At 41.9% G+C, this 19,541-nt stretch overlaps 1 protein-coding gene and 1 non-coding gene across 3 annotated transcripts; both read left to right on the forward strand.

Annotated features, from left to right (window-relative positions):
• Positions 1–11,026: 11,026 nt before the first annotated feature.
• SLC25A3 (solute carrier family 25 member 3) lies at positions 11,027–18,382 on the forward strand. Of its 2 annotated transcripts, none has more exons than XM_021006442.2 (8): positions 11,027–11,127; positions 11,291–11,448; positions 13,599–13,723; positions 15,299–15,478; positions 15,936–16,117; positions 17,147–17,319; positions 17,840–17,950; positions 18,038–18,382. In XM_021006442.2, the coding sequence occupies exons 2-8, from the start codon at positions 11,295–11,297 to the stop codon at positions 18,196–18,198; spliced, it is 1,086 nt and encodes a 361-aa protein (XP_020862101.1). In that variant the 5' UTR covers positions 11,027–11,127; positions 11,291–11,294; the 3' UTR covers positions 18,199–18,382. The 2 variants fall into 2 exon arrangements, with proteins under 2 accessions (XP_020862101.1, XP_020862102.1); XM_021006443.2 differs by lacking the exon at positions 13,599–13,723 and adding an exon at positions 13,898–14,019 and having other exon boundaries at positions 11,028–11,127.
• LOC144455202 (small nucleolar RNA SNORA53) lies at positions 16,838–17,076 on the forward strand. The gene has a single exon (XR_013483915.1). It is a non-coding gene; the product is annotated as a small nucleolar RNA SNORA53 (small nucleolar RNA).
• Positions 18,383–19,541: the final 1,159 nt, after the last annotated feature.

Raw genomic sequence — 19,541 nt, forward strand, 5'->3', positions numbered from 1 at the left:
TTTTCATTAGTTCCTTTGATATTCTGGACCTTTTGTTCTTCCAAATGAATCTTGTTATTATTTTTTCTAACTCTATAAAATAATTTTTGGTAGTTTGATTGGTATGGCACTGAATAAGTAAATTAGCTTAGGTAGGATTGTCATTTTTATTATATTAGCTCGGCCTACCCATGAGCAACTGATGTTTTTCCAATTATTTAGATCTGATTTTATTTGTGTGAAAAGTGTTTTGTAATTGTGTTCATAGAGTTCCTGGGTTTGTTTCGGAGGTAGACTCCTAAATATTTTATAATGTCTACAGTAACTTTAAATGGAATTTCTCTTTCTATCTCTTGCTGTTGGGTTTTGTTGGTAATATATAGAAATGCCAATGATTTATGTGGGTTTATTTTATAACCTGCACCTTTGCTGAAGTTGTTATTTCAAGTAGTTTTTTAACTTGATTCTCTAGGATTCTCTAAGTATATCATCATGTCATCTGCAAAGAGTGATAGCTTTGTTTCTTCTTTGCCTATTCTAATGCCTTCAATTTCTTTTTCTTCTCTTATTGCTAAAGCTAAAGTTTCCAGTACGATATTGAACAACAGTGGTGATAATGGACATCCTTGTTTCACCCCCGATCTTATTGGAAATGCTTCTAGCCTGTCCCCATTACACATAATGCTTGCTGAAGGTTTTAGATAGTTGCTATTTATTATTTTAAAGAAGACTCCATTTATACCTATGCTTTCTAGTGTTTTTAATAGGAATGAGTGTCGTATTTTGTGAAAAGCTTTTTCTGCATCTATGGAGATAATCATGTGGTTTCTGTTGGTTTTGGTGTTGATATGCTCAATGATGCTGATAGTTTTCCTAATATTGAACCAGCCCTGCATTCCTGGTATAAATCCTACCTGGTCAGGAACAAGCATGTATTAAGTGCCTACTGTATGTTAGGCACTGTGCTAATTTGCTTTACAAATATCTCATAGGCAGAATTAATTTAAAGAGCATAAATAAATTAAAAAGCATAAATAAGGTAATTAATTATAAGGTAGTTAGGTAGCTTACATTTTGTCCAAGTAGCTAAATGTTTTAAGCACTTATGGCTTGAATCTAAAGACTGGCCAGAATGGGAATCAGAATTATGTTTACAAATATAAAATAAATCAGTCTTCTGTATGTGAATGCTTTCTTTCCATTCTTTTTCTTTCTTTTTTTAAATTCTGGATATTTTCCCCAATTATGTATAAAAACCATTTTAACCTTCTTTTTGTAAATTTTGAGTTCCAAATTCTCTCTCTTCCTCCCTGTCCTCCCCCTTCATTGAGAAGGCAAGCCATTTGATGTGGGTTATACATATGTTGTCATGAAAACATATTCCCATATCAGTCATGTTGTGGAAGAAAAGACACCAAAAAAATGAAAAAAAGTGAAAAATAGTCTACTTCAATCTGCATTCAGACTCCATCAGTTCTTTCTGTGGAGGTGGATCACATTTTCCATCATGAGTCCTTTGGAATCATTGCATTGCAGAGAATAGCTAAGTCATTTATAATTCTTCATTATACAGTATTGCTGTTACTATGTGCAGTGCTCATTTCACTTTGCATCATATAACTTATATAAGTCTAAGATTTATAGAAGTTCATATAAGTTTTTCTAACAGGTTTTTCTGAACCTGCCCGTTGTCATCACTTCTTATAGCACAATAGTATTCCATCACAATCATATACCACAACTTGTTCAGCCATTTCCCAGTTGATGAGTTCAATTTCCAATTCTTTGTTGTCACAAAAAAAGCTGCTGTAAATATTTTTAACCATATAGGTCCTTTTCCTTTTTTCCCTAATATCTGGAATACAGATTTAGTTTTTCTTTCCACTCTTTCTGTTCAACAAGCATCTATTAGGCATCTACTTTGGGCAGTGAGGTCAGCATGTTACAGTGGGTAGAGAATTATCTTTGGACCCAAGAAGACCTGGTTTTAAGTCCTGCCTCTGACACTGTCTGTATGTCCCTGGGTAAGTCACCCTGAGAGTAATCTCTTTTTTTTTTTTAAGAACATCAACATTTATTTAACATGATAGAAAAATTAGATATGAACATTTGCATTTAAATAATAGTAACTTTATGTACTTATATTGCAAGTGCTTATTATACAGTATATACACAATGAACCTAATTACATTTGTACACAGACTAAGTGCTGGAATTGGAAACTTTATTGCTGTACATACCTATTCCGGAGAAATAAAAGCCTGGTACTGTTGAGGTTTAGAGGTTTAGAGCCCCACAATCACAATGAGTGGATCCTGTCCAAAAGAATTTAACCCAAAGACAAGGTTTATTAGAACTTCCAACATACTGGGACAGCTCTTAAGGAGTCTGAACATTAGTGGGCTATTGGCTAGATTAGAAGAATCTGAGCAGCGGCTAGATTGTAAAAATCTGAGCCGAGAGTAATTTCTTAGAAGGCTAAGACGCAGAGGAGGTGCCGCCTTGCCTTGGCAGAGGGAGTTTCCTCATCTGAGAGTTCCCTATAACAATAAATTACAAGTCCTTGCCCTATTCTTCTCTTGGGCAGACATTTAGGCCCAATTGTAGCAATAGCAGTAGCTGTGATCTAACTAAAGGTTTTACAGTTACAATCCCAAGTTAAACTTAAGAATATATCAAAGGCTGCTGTGGTGAACCATTCATTCATTCTGCATGCTTCCTACCCAAGAGCTACAAGCAATGCCAATAAATCCAGGGTCTCCTGGTCAAAGAAACCACATTTCCCCAAGTTCAGTTGGCCTGGAGCCTTTTGTAAAGAGGCATAAAAATAGAGGTTCCAGAAGAATTTGAATAGGCTCTGTAAGCTCCAGGCTCCAAATCTTCCAGGTAGAATGCAGAAGACATAGATAAATAGTAGCATGGTAAAAGCTGTTCCTGATAGCAAAATGTGAATAATATGTTATACTCTTAGTTACCGGCCCAGAACAAAACATGCAGAGAATGTCATTGCTCCACAAACCACTTTGTCATAGTTAAGACTGAACCAAAGTAGGCTTTCTTAAAACAGTATTGGCAAGCATATAGTGAGACATGTGTTTTGAGTCTGGGCAAGCACCCAAGTGACTGGGTGTTTCCAGTTCATTGGAGTTCAGCCTTGAAAAAAAAAGTCTCTGAAGGAGGTTCAGGAATAGGTGACCTTCTTAGGAAAGGGTGAAGGCACAGTGGTATCCAGGAGTACTGCTGTGGCTAGGCAGGTAGCTCAAAAAATAGCTGTATGGTATCAGTGCCAAGGCCAGAAGGAAAGTGAATTTTAGGCTTTTCTTAAATCGACGAGGAAACTCAAGTACTGATCTGTGTACTGGGGACCTAAAGGAAAAAGACCTAAAAGAGAGAATGTAACAGACTTATGTTTTAACCACCTCCTAACTAGTTGCGTGACTTTGGTTAAGTTAGACCATGGTCTGAGCTGCAGTTTGCTTATCTGGAAGGAAGCTGGAATATGTGTTTGAACAAGCCCTTTTATATGTTATTCAGTCATTTCAGTCAGGTCAGACTCTTTGTGACCCTATTTGGAGTTTTCTTGACAAAGATCATGGAGTGGTTTGCCAGTTCCTTCTGCCACTCATTGACAGATGAGGAAACTGAGGCAAACAGGGTAAAGTGGCTTGCTCAGGGTCACACAGCTAGTAAGTGTCTGAGGTCAGATTTGAACTCAGGAAGATGAGTCTTCCTGACCTCAAGCCCGGCACTCTATCCACTGTGCCGCCTAGCGCTATATATGTGTGTGTGTGTGTGTGTGTGTGTGTGTGTGTGTGTGTGTGTGTGTGTGTGTGTGTATGTGTGTGTGTGTGTGTATATGTATATATAGTATATATATATGTATATGTGTATATATATATATATGTATATGTATATGTATAGCATAAACAGAGTCTCAATTTACCCTCCCAATCTCAGCTTTATTGGCTAGTGCAGTCCACAGAGCAATATTACTGACTGTCTCATCTCTCCTCAGGTTTCTGTGGGTACCCCTAAGGGTCTGTAGGGTTCCTCTAATGCTATCACTCACAAGTCTCCATGTGGAGTATTCCCCCCAACTTACTGTTAATAATAATAAGAATATTAATAATTAATGCCAGTGATTAGCTCACATACTTGTCCCCAAATTCTTCCTCTTCCTCACCTTTTGCATTGCCAACCTTAGAAATCTCCCTTCTTGGCTCATTTTTTGACTCCTTCCCTAGGACCACCATTTTAGGAAAGACCTCAAATATATTTCACCTCATTTTCACCTGAACACCCTATCAACTCCTTTCTCTTCCACTGATGCATTGACTCATGTGGACTCCCTTCCTCCCCACCCCCATCTGAGATTCCTGCATGAACTGTCTTCTAAACGAAACGTAAACTCTTTAAAGATAGGGACAGTTGTGTTTATTTTACATTCATGTTCCTAGTGGTCTGCACAGTGCCTGGCACATAGTAGCACTTAATAAATGCTTTATCTATCATCTAAATAGTGATAGCTAACACTTATAGAGTGTCTACTGCGTGCCAGGCATTGTGCTAAGCATTTCGCAAATATTATCTTAACTGATCCTCACAACAACCCTGGGAAGTAGGTGCTATTATAGTCTTCATATTATAGATAAGGAAACTGAGGTTAAATGACTTTCCCAGGGTCACATAGCTAGTAAGTGCCTGAGGGTGGATTTGAAGTTGTCTTTCTGAGTCTAGTCTCAGCACCTTATCCACTGGGCTATCTATCTATCCATCTATCTATCTATCTATCTGTCTGTCTGTCTGTCCGTCCGTCCGTCTATCTATCTATCTATCTATCTATCTATCTATCTATCTATCTATCTATCTATCTATCTATCTGTCTGTCTGTCTGTCTGTCTGTCTGTCTGTCTGTCTGTCTGTCTGTCTGTCTATCTATCTATCTATCTATCTATCTATCTATCTATCTATCTACCTATCTCTCTCTCCCTCTCTGTCTCTCTCTCTCTCTCTCTCTCTCTCTCTCTCTCTCTCTCTCTCCATCTATCTGTCTGTCTACCTGTCTGTCTGTCTGTCTATCTATCTATCTATATCTATCTATCTATCTATCTATCTACGTATCTACCCATGTATCTGTGTCTCTCTCTCTCTCTCTCTCCATCTATCTGTCTGTCTACCTGTCTGTCTGTCCGTCTGTCTGTCTATCTATCTATCTATCTATCTATCTATCTATCTATCTATCTATCTATCTATCTACCCATGTTATCTACCTACCTATCTATCTGTCTGTCTGTCTGTCTGTCTGTCCGTCCATCTGTCTGTCTGTCTGTCTATCTATCTATCTATCTATCATCTATCTATCTATCTTGCACTTTTTATCGTCTAACTAAAATCAATTAACCCATTGATATCTTCTCATTATCACTGATTAGCAATGAATATCAATTAGCATTAATAGCAGAATATTTACTAAGAAGGTACAGCAAAAACAGGAATAAAAATACATTCTTTCCACCTTCTAACTGGAGCACACATTTCCTCACATCCTTTCCAGCTCTAACATTCTTATAACCAGGGGTTGCATAGGAAAAGGGCTTCAGGTACCATGTGCTCAATACAGGTAGATGTTTATGCTAATTAGGCATTCCTGCTACTTGCAACATGTAAGGGCAGAGTCACTCCTCTCATCAGTCTCTCCTGGTCAGCCACCAATGAGGGGATCACCTCTCAAAGTCCCAACCTTTCAGCACTGAATCACACATGGCCAGAAGACTCCAGAGGTTTCATCACCCACAAACATCCTTCTGCTAAACTAGCATTCATGGAGTTATGCCCCCAAAGTTACTAAACTGTGAATATCCTTAGACCCAGAAATAGGGTGTAGGGGACCGAAGAGGTAGGTTTGACTGAGTCCAAGTTTTACAGAACAAATCCTTTTATTAAGGGGATTTGTCCTGTGAAGTTTGGCTTTAGTCAAAGGGCCACACTTGAGGACCTAGAGGGCCACATGTGGCCTCGAGGCCGTGAGTTCCTCACCCTGGTAGGCATATACCTCAAAGACATCAAAGAAAGAATAAAAGGTCCTAACTGTACAAAAATGCAGGGGGTTCCCAAAGTCTTAGGCAGTTGTAAGCTTTAATATGTTAGCATTGGTTGGGGGGTGGGCAGAGATCCAGAATGGCCTCTTGTAGAAGATGGGTTTTTAGCTGGTCCTTGAAAACTTTAATAGCTTAAAACTGCCCTAAGACTTTTGGGACCCTGTGCATTTGTGGTAGCTCTTTTTGTCATGGCAAAGACTTGGAAATTAAGCGGGTGTCCTTCTTTTGAGGAATGGCTAAACAACTATGGCATATGGATGCGATGGAATACGATTGTATTGAAAGAAATGAAGAAGGCCACAGTCTCAAAAAGACCGGAAAAACTTGGATGAACTGATAACAGGGTGGAATGAACAGAACTGTAACAATATTGTAAAAATGAACAACCCTCAAAGATTTAAGAGCTCTTGGGTAATTCCTGGTGTAGTCTCATCTATGGAACTCCAATGTCTGTTTTACTTGGCTTAGTGAGTTTTCTCTCCCTTGTTAATTTGTGATGGTCTTTTGAGTGACCACTGTTTGGTGGGAAGGAATGCAACTGGCAACTATGAGCTAAGGGCTAGACTAGGGAAACATTTTGTTCTGAACCTACTATACCTCTAGAACAGAAAAATTTAGGGAAAAATAGATATAAAACTTGTCCAATAACCCCCTTGGAGATAGATGAGGGAAGGAGAAAGTAAGCACCCAAGACACAGCTCTTTTTCTGCTTCCCACTGGATACAGAGATGGACCTGGAGTCAGGAAGATTTCAATTCAAACCCTGCTTCAGATACTTACTAGCTTTGGGACCCTGGGACAGTTACTCAACCTCTGCCTGCCTCAGTTTCCACAACTATAAAATAGGAATAATAACAACACCCACCTGCCAGGGTTCTTTTGAGCATCCAATGAAATATTTCTAGGTGTTCTCCCAGTTACCTAGGTCTGCAGCCTGGGAATCATCCTCCACTCTTCCTTCTCATTCCCCTCTCCTATAACTGATACAAGCCAAGGCCTCCGGGTTTCACTTCTGCAGCACCTCTCAGATTTGCTCCCTTCTCTCCTCTGACACTGCCACCACTCTAGCAAAGACCCTCACCACTTCACTCCTGGACTATTGCAATAGCCTGCTCATTGGTTGATCTTCCTGCCTCAGGTCCTCTCACTTCAGTCCATCCTCCACTGAGCTACCAAAGTGATTTTCCTAAAGTACGTGTCTGGCCACGCCGCCCACCCCCCTCTCAATAAACTCCACGATCCACCTCTAGGATCAATATACAATCCTCTATTGGGCTTTGAAAGGTCTTTGTACCTGGCCCTTTGCTACCTTTCTAGTCTTATGTCTTACTCCCCATCTCTTCGCCCTCCATCCAGTGACATTGTCTTCTTTGCTGTTCTTCACCTCCTGACATTTTCACTGACTGTCACCCACACCTGGTACTCTGTTCTTCCTCATGACTACCTCCTGGCTTTCCTGATTTCCTTTAACTCCTAGCTAAAATCCCACCTTCTACAAGAAGCCTCTCCTGATCCCCCATTAATGCTAATGGCTTCCCTCTGAGATTATTTCCGATTTACCTTATGTGTATCTTGTTTCTTCATAGCTATTTTAATGTTGTTTCACTCATTAGACTGTTAACTTCTTGAGAACAGGGACTGATTTTTTTCTCTCTTTTCTTTATATCCTCAGCATTTAGCATAGTTCCTGGCACATAGAGGGTGCTTCATAAATTCTTGTTGACTTGACTTGAGAAGAATCTATTGGTTCTCAAAGTCTTAGCTGCATGTGGATTTTCTCTCCAGAAGGATCCACAGATCAAATCCTTTTGGGACATAAATCAACCAGTTAAGTAGAGTTCACACACATTTAGCCTCTTTGAGCCTACTTCCCCCTGGTCTGACATAAGCCTCTCTTTGACTTAAGGTTAGAAAGTCCACATTAACTTTCATCTCTTCCTGATCACCAAACTTGTACCCTTTCAACGCCATTTTGGGAGGCTGAATTTCAACAAACCACCAAAGTCCTTTTGGTCCTGAGGCTTCATGATTTTCACTAGCTCCCCAAATGTTCTTTAGATCTCCCTTGCAAATGAAAGGGAGGGAAGGAAGGCAGGAAGGGAGGAAAAAAAAAACCCAACAACCCAGGTGGGCGTTGTCTTGTGGGCAAAATGATTTATTGAACTGTTTGGGAAAAATTATTAACTGCTTAAATCCAACCTTATGTTGTACACCTCCAGATTTTTGCTTGACTCAGTAACTCTCTTGGAATGTCAGAGATAGCTACAAGCCCCAGATTCACCAAAGCATCCTTGTTTTGGTTATCACACCCAGGAGCTCCTCAGGGGTCTGCCCCAAGCTTCTGTTTTAGGTTATAATTATTCAAACCTAGGTCAATCTACCTTGCTTTCCAGCTGCCCTCTCAACAAAACTTCTCAACTTTGTACATGGAGTTCCTGTGTGGGAAACCCTTCTCCTCATGCTACATGATGTAAATCTTCCAGAACCTGGGGAGAGGGAGCCACACCTCCTTTCTGGCTCATTCTCCTCCACCAAATGACCTAATCAACTTCTTTCCAAAACTACTTCAGATTTTGGGGTCTGTTTTTGCAAACAACAGTCTTCTGCCTCAACTCTGAGTTTTTTACTTTTGCTTCTGACATGGCAGTTACTGTATTGTGTTATACTTTTTTTCCAGAGCCCTGGATGCCATTTCCAACTCTGTCACTTACTGTCTGTGAGCTTGGGTAAATCACTCAACCTTTATGCAACACAGTTCCCCTATCTGTAAATGGTGATTATATGTGTGTATATGTATAATAATTAGACCACTGGTGATGGGATATTTTTAAAGGAATACAATTTTATCTGGCCTATTGAATTTTAGAGCTGATGGAGATTTTTTTGTTTATTTATTTTTACTTTTCAACAAACACTTCCATAAGCTTTTGATTTTAAAATTTTCCCCACCTCCCTCCCTAAGATGGTGCACAATCTGATATAGGCTATACATATACATTCCTATTAAACATATTTTCACATTAGTGATATAAGTAAGAATTAGAACCAATACGAGGAAGCACCAGAAAGAGGAAGAAAACACAACAGAAGTAAAAAAATAGCAAATAGTATGCTTTGATCTGCATTCAAACTCCACTGTTCTTTCTTTGGATGTGGATAGCATTTTTCATCATGAGACTTTTGGAGATGTTTTAGATCCTTGCGTTGCTGAGAAGGGCTAAGTCTATCAAAGTCAGTCAACTGAAGGAGATTTTGCAGATCATCTAAGACCTCAAGAAGCTTACATTCTAATACGTACACAAATAAGTCATATCACAAGGAGAATGGAGGAGGAAGACAGCACGAACTGGATTTATCTGAGAAGTCTTCACGGAGGAGGTAGTATCTTGCCTGAGCTTTGAAGAAAGAGGATTCAAAGATGTGGCTATGAAGTAGGAGTGCATTCAGGGCATGGTGGGTGGCTTACAAAAATACAGGATAGATGGAGATGGAGTGTCAGATCCTGGGAAATGGAATACAGCTCAGTCCTTCTGGAATTCATAGTTCATAGAGCCATAGATTTAGAGGCCAGCTAGTTCAATACCCTTATTTCACAAAGGAGGTAGGTCAAAGGTAAGATTTGAACCCGTGTCCTTTGATTCTGAATAAAGCAATCCACAAGCATCTATCAAATACTAGCAAGGTGCCAGTCACTGGCTTAACTAGTTAACTTGCCAAGGACCTAAAATGTTGTCTCATTGATCCTCACAGCAACCGGATGAGGTAGGTACTATCCTTATTCACTTTTTATAGATGAAACAGGTGCCCAGTGTCACCCAGCTAGTGAGTGCTTAAGGCGGAGAGCTGAAGCTAGGTTCAGATTCCACATTCCACGTCAGTCGACTAGCATTTATTAAAAACCTACCCTACTATGTGCCTGGCACTGTGCTGGGTGCTGTTCAGCATTCTAACCTTTACATCACTTAACTTCCTTGTGCATACAGTTACCAGAATGAAACAATCCCCGTTGACAAGGAGTTTATATTCCAAATACAGCACACTTTCCACTATGATAATAATTATATTTATATAAGCTTTAAGGTTCACAAAGTGCTTTACAAATATTTCATTTTATCCTCGAAGAAACCCTGGGAGGTAGGTGGTATCATTAGCTCCGTTTTGCAGATGGGGAAACAGAGGCAGACCAGAGGTTGTGGTTTGTCTGAGGGTCGCCGAAGTATTTGGTGTCCGAGGCTGATTTTGAACTGAGGAATGCGCCATTCTGGGTCCAGCCTTGCGTCCCCGTGCCACCTAGCTCCTTAGTTCTTTAGGAAGAGGAGTATTGTAATGAAAGGTTGGCAAGGGTGGTGGGAGCCAGGTGACAGGTCTTAAATGCCATACTAAAAAAAGTCTGGAGTTTTATTCCTTCAGGCAGGTAATAGGGAGCCCCAGAAGGTTTTGGAGCGGGAAGGTGATGCAGTCGGATCGCTGCTGTAGGACAGTGTAGGCGGGGGAGAGTGGGGAGGGTGGACAGGAGGTGGAATTTCTGATCATTACAAGATAACGGAGGTAAACGCGTAGTCGGGGAAAAGGAAAGTGAAAAAGATCCTCTGCACCAATTTATCCAGGAAAAGGCACAGAGGACGAAGTTCAGAAAGGGCGCGACGACCCCTCCCCTAGGTCTGAATCGTATGACGTCACAAGACGGATGTCCCTCCCGCCGGCCAGCTCCGGCGCTCTGGGCTTAGAGGACAAGGCAAAAAGCAGCCGCCCGGCAGCCGCCCGGCTTCCGCGTAACGCGGTCTTGAAGCCAGCCAAGGGCGCGCCTGCGCGAAGGCTGGGTCTCTTGCGCAGGGGACGGGCATCCCCGGGAGGGGCGGGGCCACGCGGTGATGTTGACGCTGCGGAGCCGCGCTCCACCAACCGGCGGGCTCGCGGCGACGATGACGTCGCGGACGGCGTCACGGTGACGCCGGACGGAGGGCACAGACTTTAGGGCGGGGAGGACGTTCGGTCTCTGTGAGCCGCAGTCTGCCGGAGCGGACAGTCGGTTGTGTCTCCGCCATTTTGGGTGAGCGGGCGACGCCGGAGGGGAGGCCGGGGAGGCCCGGGTGGGGGGCGCGGGGCGCGGGGAGGGGGGGCCGCCAAGGCGCGCGCGCCGCGGCCGGGGCGACTGGCGCGGCCCTCGCCGGCCTCCGTTGGCTGAGCGCGGCCTCCCGGCCCTCTTCCCGCAGGAGGATGTACTCGTCCGTGGCGCACTTGGCGCGCGCCAACCCCTTCCACGCGCCGCACCTGCAGCTTGTGCAGTATGAGGCCGACGCCAGCCCCTCGGGGCCCCCGGGCGCGCCCCGCCGCCTCCGTCCGCGCAGCCTGGCCGCCGCCGCCGTAGAAGGTGAGACGCCCGGCCGGCCCCGTGACCTTGGGCAGGTCATCGGGCCGCGCCGGATCGCAGCCTCGGAGCGGGGACGGGGCTCGGGGGCCGGGCGGCCCAGGCCCTTCCCCTGGCAGGCGAGGCAGCTGAGGCAGAGCGAGACGCAGAGGCCGCCCAGCCCGGCCCCATCGTTTGGCAGAAGAGGAGACTGAGACCGGGGAGCATACAGCCCTGTAGATTTAGATGTTGGAGGCCACTCCTGACATGGGGGGGGAAACTGAGGCCCGGAGAGGTCATAGGGTCAGCCGCTCATCGACCTCATTTTTACAAGCGAGGAAACCAAGGTTGAGGACGGACGTTGTTCGGTGCTAGGCTCGGTACCGAGGAGGAGGAGGCAGGAAAGGGCCCTGGCCCTGCCCTCGGGGAGCTCTTACTGGGATCCAGTGGAAAGCTGAGGGCCGCAGGGGGCGGTGGGAAGTGCGAGGCCTCCACGGGAGCAAGGGGGTTGGCCCAAGGTCACCCCATGACCCCCCTCGGGGATCCTCTGACTTCCCCTGGGCCTCAGTTTCCCTCTGAAAGGAGAAAGAGCATACAAGGCCTCATTCATTCACTTCTCTAGAATCGTTTCAAGGAGGTACTTTGTTTTTAAGTTTATTTTCTAACTGCCCTTTGTACTTCCTCCCACCCTCAGACAACACTAAATGAGTGATTGGAATGTAGTGGTTGGAGTTCTGCACTTGGAATCAGGAAGACCTGAATTCAAATCCAACCTCTGATACTGTCTGTGTGACCCTGGGCAAGTCACCAGACCTCTGCCTCAGTTTCCTCATTTGTAAAATGGGGATAGTAATGATAGCACCAACTTCCCGTGGTAGTCGGGAAGACAGTAGGAGGAGATAGTATTGATAGGGTGAATTTTGTAAGTTGTCAATAAATTCCATGCAACTGGTGGCTAAGTAGTAGCCACTTAAGATTTTTTCCATTGCTGTAATGTCCTGATAATCCCCCCCCATTCCTGTGGAACTCATGGTTTTAAATGTAATAGAGTAAGTATTAACTGTGCCAGGCACTGTAATGTAGGCAGTAGTGACTCTGAGCTAGCCTTGGAGCCAGGAAGACCCAGGGTCATCCCTCCTGATGTGTTTACACTATGACCTTGGCCAGGTCCTTGGCCATTCTTTTAAGACCAGCAGTTGCAGGGAAAGCACTTGCCTGCCTTTGTAAGGACACTTCTCCACCTGGCCTTTCTCTGTGCCAGTAACAGTTTATGTCCTGATACCTGTTTGAGGCTATGCATTTATTAAGTGCTTACCATGGGCCAAGCTCTGTGCTAAGCAGGGGGTACAAGGAGAGGCCAAAGACAGTCCCTGTCCCAAAGGAGCTCAGGGTGGTGGGGGGAAACACCAAGCAGACGTGAGCGCAAGCAAGATGTAGACAGGAGAAATTGAAGGTGGTCTCTGAGAAAGCACTGAGATTGAGGGCTGGAAAAGATTTCTTGCAGTGACGGAAAAATTTATAAAAGGAAAGAAAAATCCTTTGTTCAGGGAGCATTTGGTCTATTTAAGTACAGTTAAGCAAAGCAAACTTATAGATGGGTCTGACCTTATTCATTTCTCTGATAAGAGGAGGGTACAGGTAGACTCATTTAGCATGAGGTAATTATCTTGTAGAAAAAATAATTTATCCTAACTCTTTGTTAAAGTGGATGTTGGATTTTTAATTGTGTGTTTTAAATCCCCGTAGAGCTTCTGTGACAACCTTAAACCAGCGGGGAGAATTAGCCCCTGGAGTGGATCAGTAACTACTGGACTTGACTTCCTTTTATCCACTCCTTTTCTGCTTTTTTTCTAAATAGACCTAACTAGATTGTTTTCCATATTGTTCTAGTTTAATTTTTTTGTGTATTTACTTCAGTATTTGTGTTCGTGGTCCTATACACAGATTGTAAGAGGATGGGGTACTGGTAAACAGTGGGGTGAAGTATCTTGTGCTAGACACAAGCTAGTTCACTTTTTCACTGGGAACTGATATATATCTTAAGGTCGCTTAGTTTTTGTTTTTATATTGGTCAAATTGTGCAGTTATGATTCTGTGTACAAATATTTTCTATCACTTGCGATGTTGTGGTGTCTGGAGAAAAAATTCCTTTTTTTTTCTTTAAATGAAAACAGAGCAATATAGCTGCGAATATGGATCTGGCAGATTCTTTCTCCTTTGTGGCCTCGGAGGAATTATTAGCTGTGGCACAACGCACACAGCATTGGTTCCCCTAGATCTGGTTAAGTGCAGAATGCAGGTTGGTTTGGCATGTTGGACTCCAGTCCATCCTTGCTGCATGGCTATGAGAGTGTCGAGTGTGGGCCTCCACTAACAAGCTGTGTGCAAATCCTAATTGGCCAGAAGGTAAGTTACTCTCTAGTAACATGAGTTTTTGTATTAAAAAGCATGGTGTGTCTTGTTTCTGCTACAGAATACAGTTGTGAATATGGCTCCATGAAGTTTTATGCGCTCTGTGGCGTTGGTGGGGTCTTAAGTTGTGGCCTGACACACACTGCTGTTGTACCCCTCGACTTAGTGAAATGCAGGATGCAGGTTTGTACTGAGTTGGCTCTGTGAAAGGCTTTGGGATTTGTGGCAAGATTCTTACAACCATAAAATACTTTTAAAAGCAGGGAAGAAAATAGGAGCAAAAAATAAAATTCTGCCGTTAATTTGAAATCCATGATGCAAGATGAAACTGTTCAAAATATTGTTGTTTTCTTTTCTTGGTCTCAAAAACAGTTTAACCTCTGCTAACAAGTAAAGACTTAACTTACTCGGCATATTTGAAACCTGCCAAGTTCTTTTTAAGAACAATTTGGGGAGGTGCTTCCTCTTTCTTGCCTGATCCTTTTGCTGCCTTTTTCAACACAGCTGAAGTGTCTCATTTGGGTCCTTTTTCTTATTCCTAACCCTAGTTACCAGCTTCTATATTGTCCATCTTGTTTTATTGGCATATGAATTGTTACTTAGGAGGCAGTCCAGGTTTTACTATATGGGATTTGCTTATGTGTTTTTTTAATAAAAGGGTTGACTTTTAATATATTTGTACATAGGCTTTTTTGCTTAATTTTAAAAAAATCAAGATGATAGTGTTAAAAATAAAAATAATGAATTATCAAAAATTTATTTATCCCAAACAGGACTAGAAGTTCATTTACCTATAAGGGAGAGAGAAAGGTGAACTATTAGGAGTAAGAGGAAGGTGAAGTATCCTAGCATTGACAGTAATAGTGAGATAAGATCTTTTAATTGTAGAGGTACTCTAAAGGAATGTGAACGATTCTCTTCTGACATACTGGTCTGTTTGTTTTGTGATGCATTTAATAATTGAAGCACGTGGTATTTTTTTAAATGAATCTTTTCACTCATTAGTTTTGAGTTCATGCTATTCTCAGCAGCTGAACTTTAGAGCTGCTGGCATGTGTTCAGAATCTCAATATTTTTGCTGGCATGCGATCAAAAATCATTAGGGAGTGGCTTAATTAATACTTTGGTGTGTGTTATCAAAAAGTGGTTTTCTTTGATATCTTAACATTATGTAAATTATAGGATATTTTATAAATCTACTTGGTGCTTTTTAGCCAATGTTAAAAAGTAATGCTCATAGCTAAGAAGTATTAGGCTAAGCATCATAGCGAACTACTCAGTGCTTGAATTCAGGCATCATTATTCTTTCTAGTAACTTCACTTAATTATACAAGGATAGCATGCCCATATTTCAGTGAGCTACTAGTGAAAGTAAGTTTCCTTCAGAAGCACTGGGATTTTATGGCTCAAGTTGAAGGTTTTTGGAGATGTTACATCTCTTTGTGTTTTGTGGCTTCTTAAGGTGGACCCTCAGAAATACAAGGGCATCTTTAATGGATTCTCCATCACACTTAGAGAAGATGGTGTTCGTGGTCTGGCTAAAGGATGGGCTCCAACGTTCATTGGCTACTCAATGCAGGGTCTCTGCAAGTTTGGCTTTTATGAAATCTTCAAAGTCTTGTATGGCAACATTCTTGGTGAGGTAAATAATTTTAACTTTAAACGTACATACGCTAAACTATGTATTTTTGAACAGTTGTGATTTTTACAAAATCAGAAACTGAAAATTTAAAGATGTAATTTGCCCAAGGTCATAAACCTGGTTGGTGATGAAATCCAAAGTTATTTTTACTATACCACGTTGCTTCTGCCTCCTATGATAAACTTAGGCCTTTTGGCCTGGATAACCAGAAGAAACCTATGCCATGATATGAGATGTCAGAATGTACCTTGGGTTGCCTGCCAACATTTAGAGAACGGGAAAGTGAGAAATTCAAAGTGTGGCTACATCTAACTTAGTGTCTTACATGTCAAAGCTGTAATTATGAGATTAGCTTTCCCTGTACTTGTTTTCAAAATGATAATGTAGAGGTGACGTGAAAACAAGTGAGACAGGAAGACTCTTTCCCTTTCTCTTAATTTCTCATTTGGTGTTTCAGGAAAACGCTTACCTCTGGCGTACATCCCTGTATTTGGCTGCTTCAGCCAGTGCTGAATTCTTTGCTGATATTGCCCTGTCTCCTATGGAAGCTGCCAAGGTCAGAATTCAGACCCAGCCAGGTTACGCCAACACCCTGAGGGAGGCTGCTCCAAAAATGTTTAAAGAAGAGGGCCTCTTTGCGTAAGTGATTGGTCTAAATTCTTTGTGTGGAATCTATTTGCTTGGTTTTCTGGTCTTTTGTGGGTTCTTTCAGTTACTTTCTATTAGCTTGGGCAAGTAAAATGTAGCAGGTTCCCTAAAAACCTAAATTAGGCCAATAATTTAACTACCTTGACTACGAACAAAAAAGGACTAATCTTGAGCTTGTGACTCAACCATGTAGGCAAGCTTTTGGGATTGAAAGACTTGGCCCTGCATCTCTGCTTCAAATTGGAGGCCATGCAGAAGCAGTAGCAGTGTTCAGCAGCGTGAGGATTCAAGTCCCTTTGTTTCTGAGCTCTGCAAGTCTGCTCATCTATAAAATGAGGCCAATACACTGTGCCTCACAGGCTTATTGGGCAGTAATCCTCTTGTAAACTAGAAAGCTGTCCTTGAGTTACTAAGTGATTTTATTTGTATGAGCTTGTGCACAGTGCCTGGCACACAGTAGGCACTTAATGCCTTTTGACAACTTTATATGTCCTCAGACAATGTAAATCCTTTAAAGGTTCAATTCTTTAATCTCTGAATCTATTTTCTTGGTACTTGGGCCAGTCTGAGTGTCTTTTTAGAGATGGCTTATTTTATTTTTGTGTATGGGTATATATATACATATATATATATATATATATATTTAAAAAATTTAAACCAGAAGAAGATGTATTGGTGTAACAGTTTACACTTTAGGGCAGGTTTGTAGCCAACATGCTTCCTTAGATCCACCTTTGTGGATGCCAACTCTTGTTCTGAGTTCTGCTTGCTAACGTTTGTTTCTCGTAGTTCCAGTCAAGAGGCATCCAGCAACTTTACCGGTTGTACTGTCAAAGGTGCTTGAGTCATTGGCATGTGAGAGGAATATACCTGCATATTAGTCATACGTTCTGATAGAAATGACAGTGTGTCATTTTTTACTGTCAGGATTTGACTGGTATGCGGACATACTTTTCAAAACAAAACAACTTTGTTTTAAAAATGTAGTTTTCTGTTACATTAACTATTTGGGTCTTATAGATTCTACAAAGGTGTTGCTCCTTTATGGATGAGACAGATCCCATACACCATGATGAAGTTTGCTTGCTTTGAGCGCACTGTTGAGGCCCTGTACAAGTATGTTGTTCCGAAGCCCCGGAGTGAGTGCTCAAAGGGAGAACAGCTGGTGGTGACGTTTGTGGCAGGTTACATAGGTGAGAAGTGCTTGTGAATCTTCAACTACCTTTCAATAGATAGATATTTTTGACTTTTAGTTATTGAATCCCAATGTCATTGGGATTTTCCACCAAGTTCAATTCATTTTTCATGAGGCACCTGGTTTAAACTCACTTTCTTACTTTGTATGACATTGGGGCAAGCTGTGTCACCTTGCTTCTCTAAATGAAGGTGGTTAGACTAGATCACTGTGATTGCTTTCCACTTTGCCCAGTGAACCCTCAGGAGCAAATATTTGTCTTTGAGTATTCATTAAATTCTTGAAGATCATTGACACTGAGCTAAAATTCTTATGGTTGGCACTTTGTGAATTAGACTCGTTAGTCTCTGCAGAGAAGTTATACATCGAAAACTAGACCTCTCCAGTGTACACAGTATAGGAAGCCTAAGAGGTGAACACTCAAATATTACATCTTTGTAGTTGGTTCCTTTCTAACTGTGGTATTAGCCAGATGAACCCTGCTCGGGGCGTAATTATTAACTGTCGTCCTCTTCCAGCCGGTGTCTTCTGTGCCATTGTGTCCCACCCTGCTGACTCCGTGGTGTCTGTGCTGAACAAGGAAAAGGGCAGCTCAGCTTCACAAGTCCTCCAAAGGCTTGGATTCAGAGGTAGAATTTTGTTTCTTAGACACAACCGTTGCACAGGATTGAATTTCCTCCCCCATTTTCATGTGCTTTACGTGTTATTTTCACCAGGTGTATGGAAGGGGCTCTTTGCTCGTATCATCATGATTGGTACCCTGACTGCACTACAGTGGTTCATCTATGACTCCGTGAAAGTCTATTTCAGACTTCCCCGTCCTCCTCCACCTGAGATGCCAGAGTCTCTGAAGAAGAAGCTTGGGCTGACACAGTAGATGAATCAAAACTAACTATGGACTGAATCTGCTTGCTGACCAGTGTTGAGCAAATATAAAAGAAACTTTTATATATTTGACTGTGTAGACTGTCTGTTCCTGATGTAATTATCGGTTGTGCCTTTGCCTGATGCAAGGGTTTCAAAATGTAACTGTTGCAATAAATCACCTATTTGTGATTCTTGCTTTTTTGTGATCTGATTTTTACTTTTGAGATGACCAATTTAACTTGCATTTTTTTGTTCTGAATTTAATCATTGATAGAAATATTGCATATGAAACCCCACATCTAACTTATATAAAGTTGGATTTCTTTATATATTACTTTCAAAGCTATCCTCATCTCTTTCTGTTTAACATTTTTTAATGCTAAAATGACCTTTTTTTGTATCTTTATTCCCCCCCCCAAAAAAAAAAAACAATTTCCAAAACCCTTGTAACAAGTATGGTCAAGAAAATAAATCCACACACAGCCGTGTCAGAAAATGTGCATTATGTTCTGGAATCCTCCCCCTCTTTGTTAGGCTATGGATAGTATATTTCATTACCAGGTATCGCTCTGCTCATTGCTGATCAGAGTTCTTTTGTTTTTGCTCAGTATATTCTGCATTAATTTCTATCTTCCTAAATTTCTGAATCCTAATCCCTCATTTCTTGTGCGGTGTTTCATGTGTGTTTACATGCTGTCATTTGTTCAGTCATACCCAGTTGCAGGAGTTATGTTTGTTTCTAGTTATTTCCCAACAGAAGAACTGTTACAAATCTTTTTTTGTGCACATGAGTCCTTTTCCATTTCATTTTTTAGTCTTTTAGTGGTATTGCTGGGTCAGAGGGTTTACAAATCTTTTTTTGTGCACATGAGTCCTTTTCCATTTCATTTTTTAGTCTTTTAGTGGTATTGCTGGGTCAGAGGGTGTAGATGGACCGTTGAGTGACTTAGAGTAGGACTGCTTTCCAGGATGGACCAGTTCACAGCTCCATCAGTGGTATAGGCTCTCCACTATTTCATTTTCCTTTTGTCATCTTTGCCTTTTTTTCATTTTTCTAAGGTTGATAGAAGTGACTTGCTCAGAGTCACACAGCTAATAAATGTCTGAAGCTGACTCCAGGCCCAGTGCCCTGTCCACTGAGCCATTCAGCTGCCCACCAATTCATATTAAGCTTCCCTTCTGCAACTTAATTTAAACAGTTGCCTAGAGCCCTGGAACAATAAGGAAAATGATTCCTGGTTGGACGCAAGCCCAAGAGCATCTTTGCATCTTTCTGCCGGTCCTTTTCCATCCTGAAAGGACAGCAAACCAACCTGAGCTTCCTCTGGATCAAACTGCTGGTCTCAGGAACGT

This window comes from Phascolarctos cinereus, unplaced genomic scaffold, assembly GCF_003287225.1.
Source record: "Phascolarctos cinereus isolate Bilbo 61053 unplaced genomic scaffold, phaCin_HiC Scaffold_1;HRSCAF=81, whole genome shotgun sequence".
NCBI classification, from domain to species: Eukaryota; Metazoa; Chordata; class Mammalia; order Diprotodontia; family Phascolarctidae; genus Phascolarctos; species Phascolarctos cinereus.

Excerpts from the sequence above, each read along its gene's own strand:
- SLC25A3 (XM_021006442.2), top strand. The coding sequence starts at position 11,295 with ATGTACTCGTCCGTGGCGCACTTGGCGCGCGCCAACCCCTTCCACGCG. Across the intron at positions 15,479-15,935 it reads ATGGCAACATTCTTGGTGAG|GAAAACGCTTACCTCTGGCG; the intron begins GTAAATAATTTT and ends TTGGTGTTTCAG. Across the intron at positions 17,951-18,037 it reads CCAAAGGCTTGGATTCAGAG|GTGTATGGAAGGGGCTCTTT; the intron begins GTAGAATTTTGT and ends TATTTTCACCAG.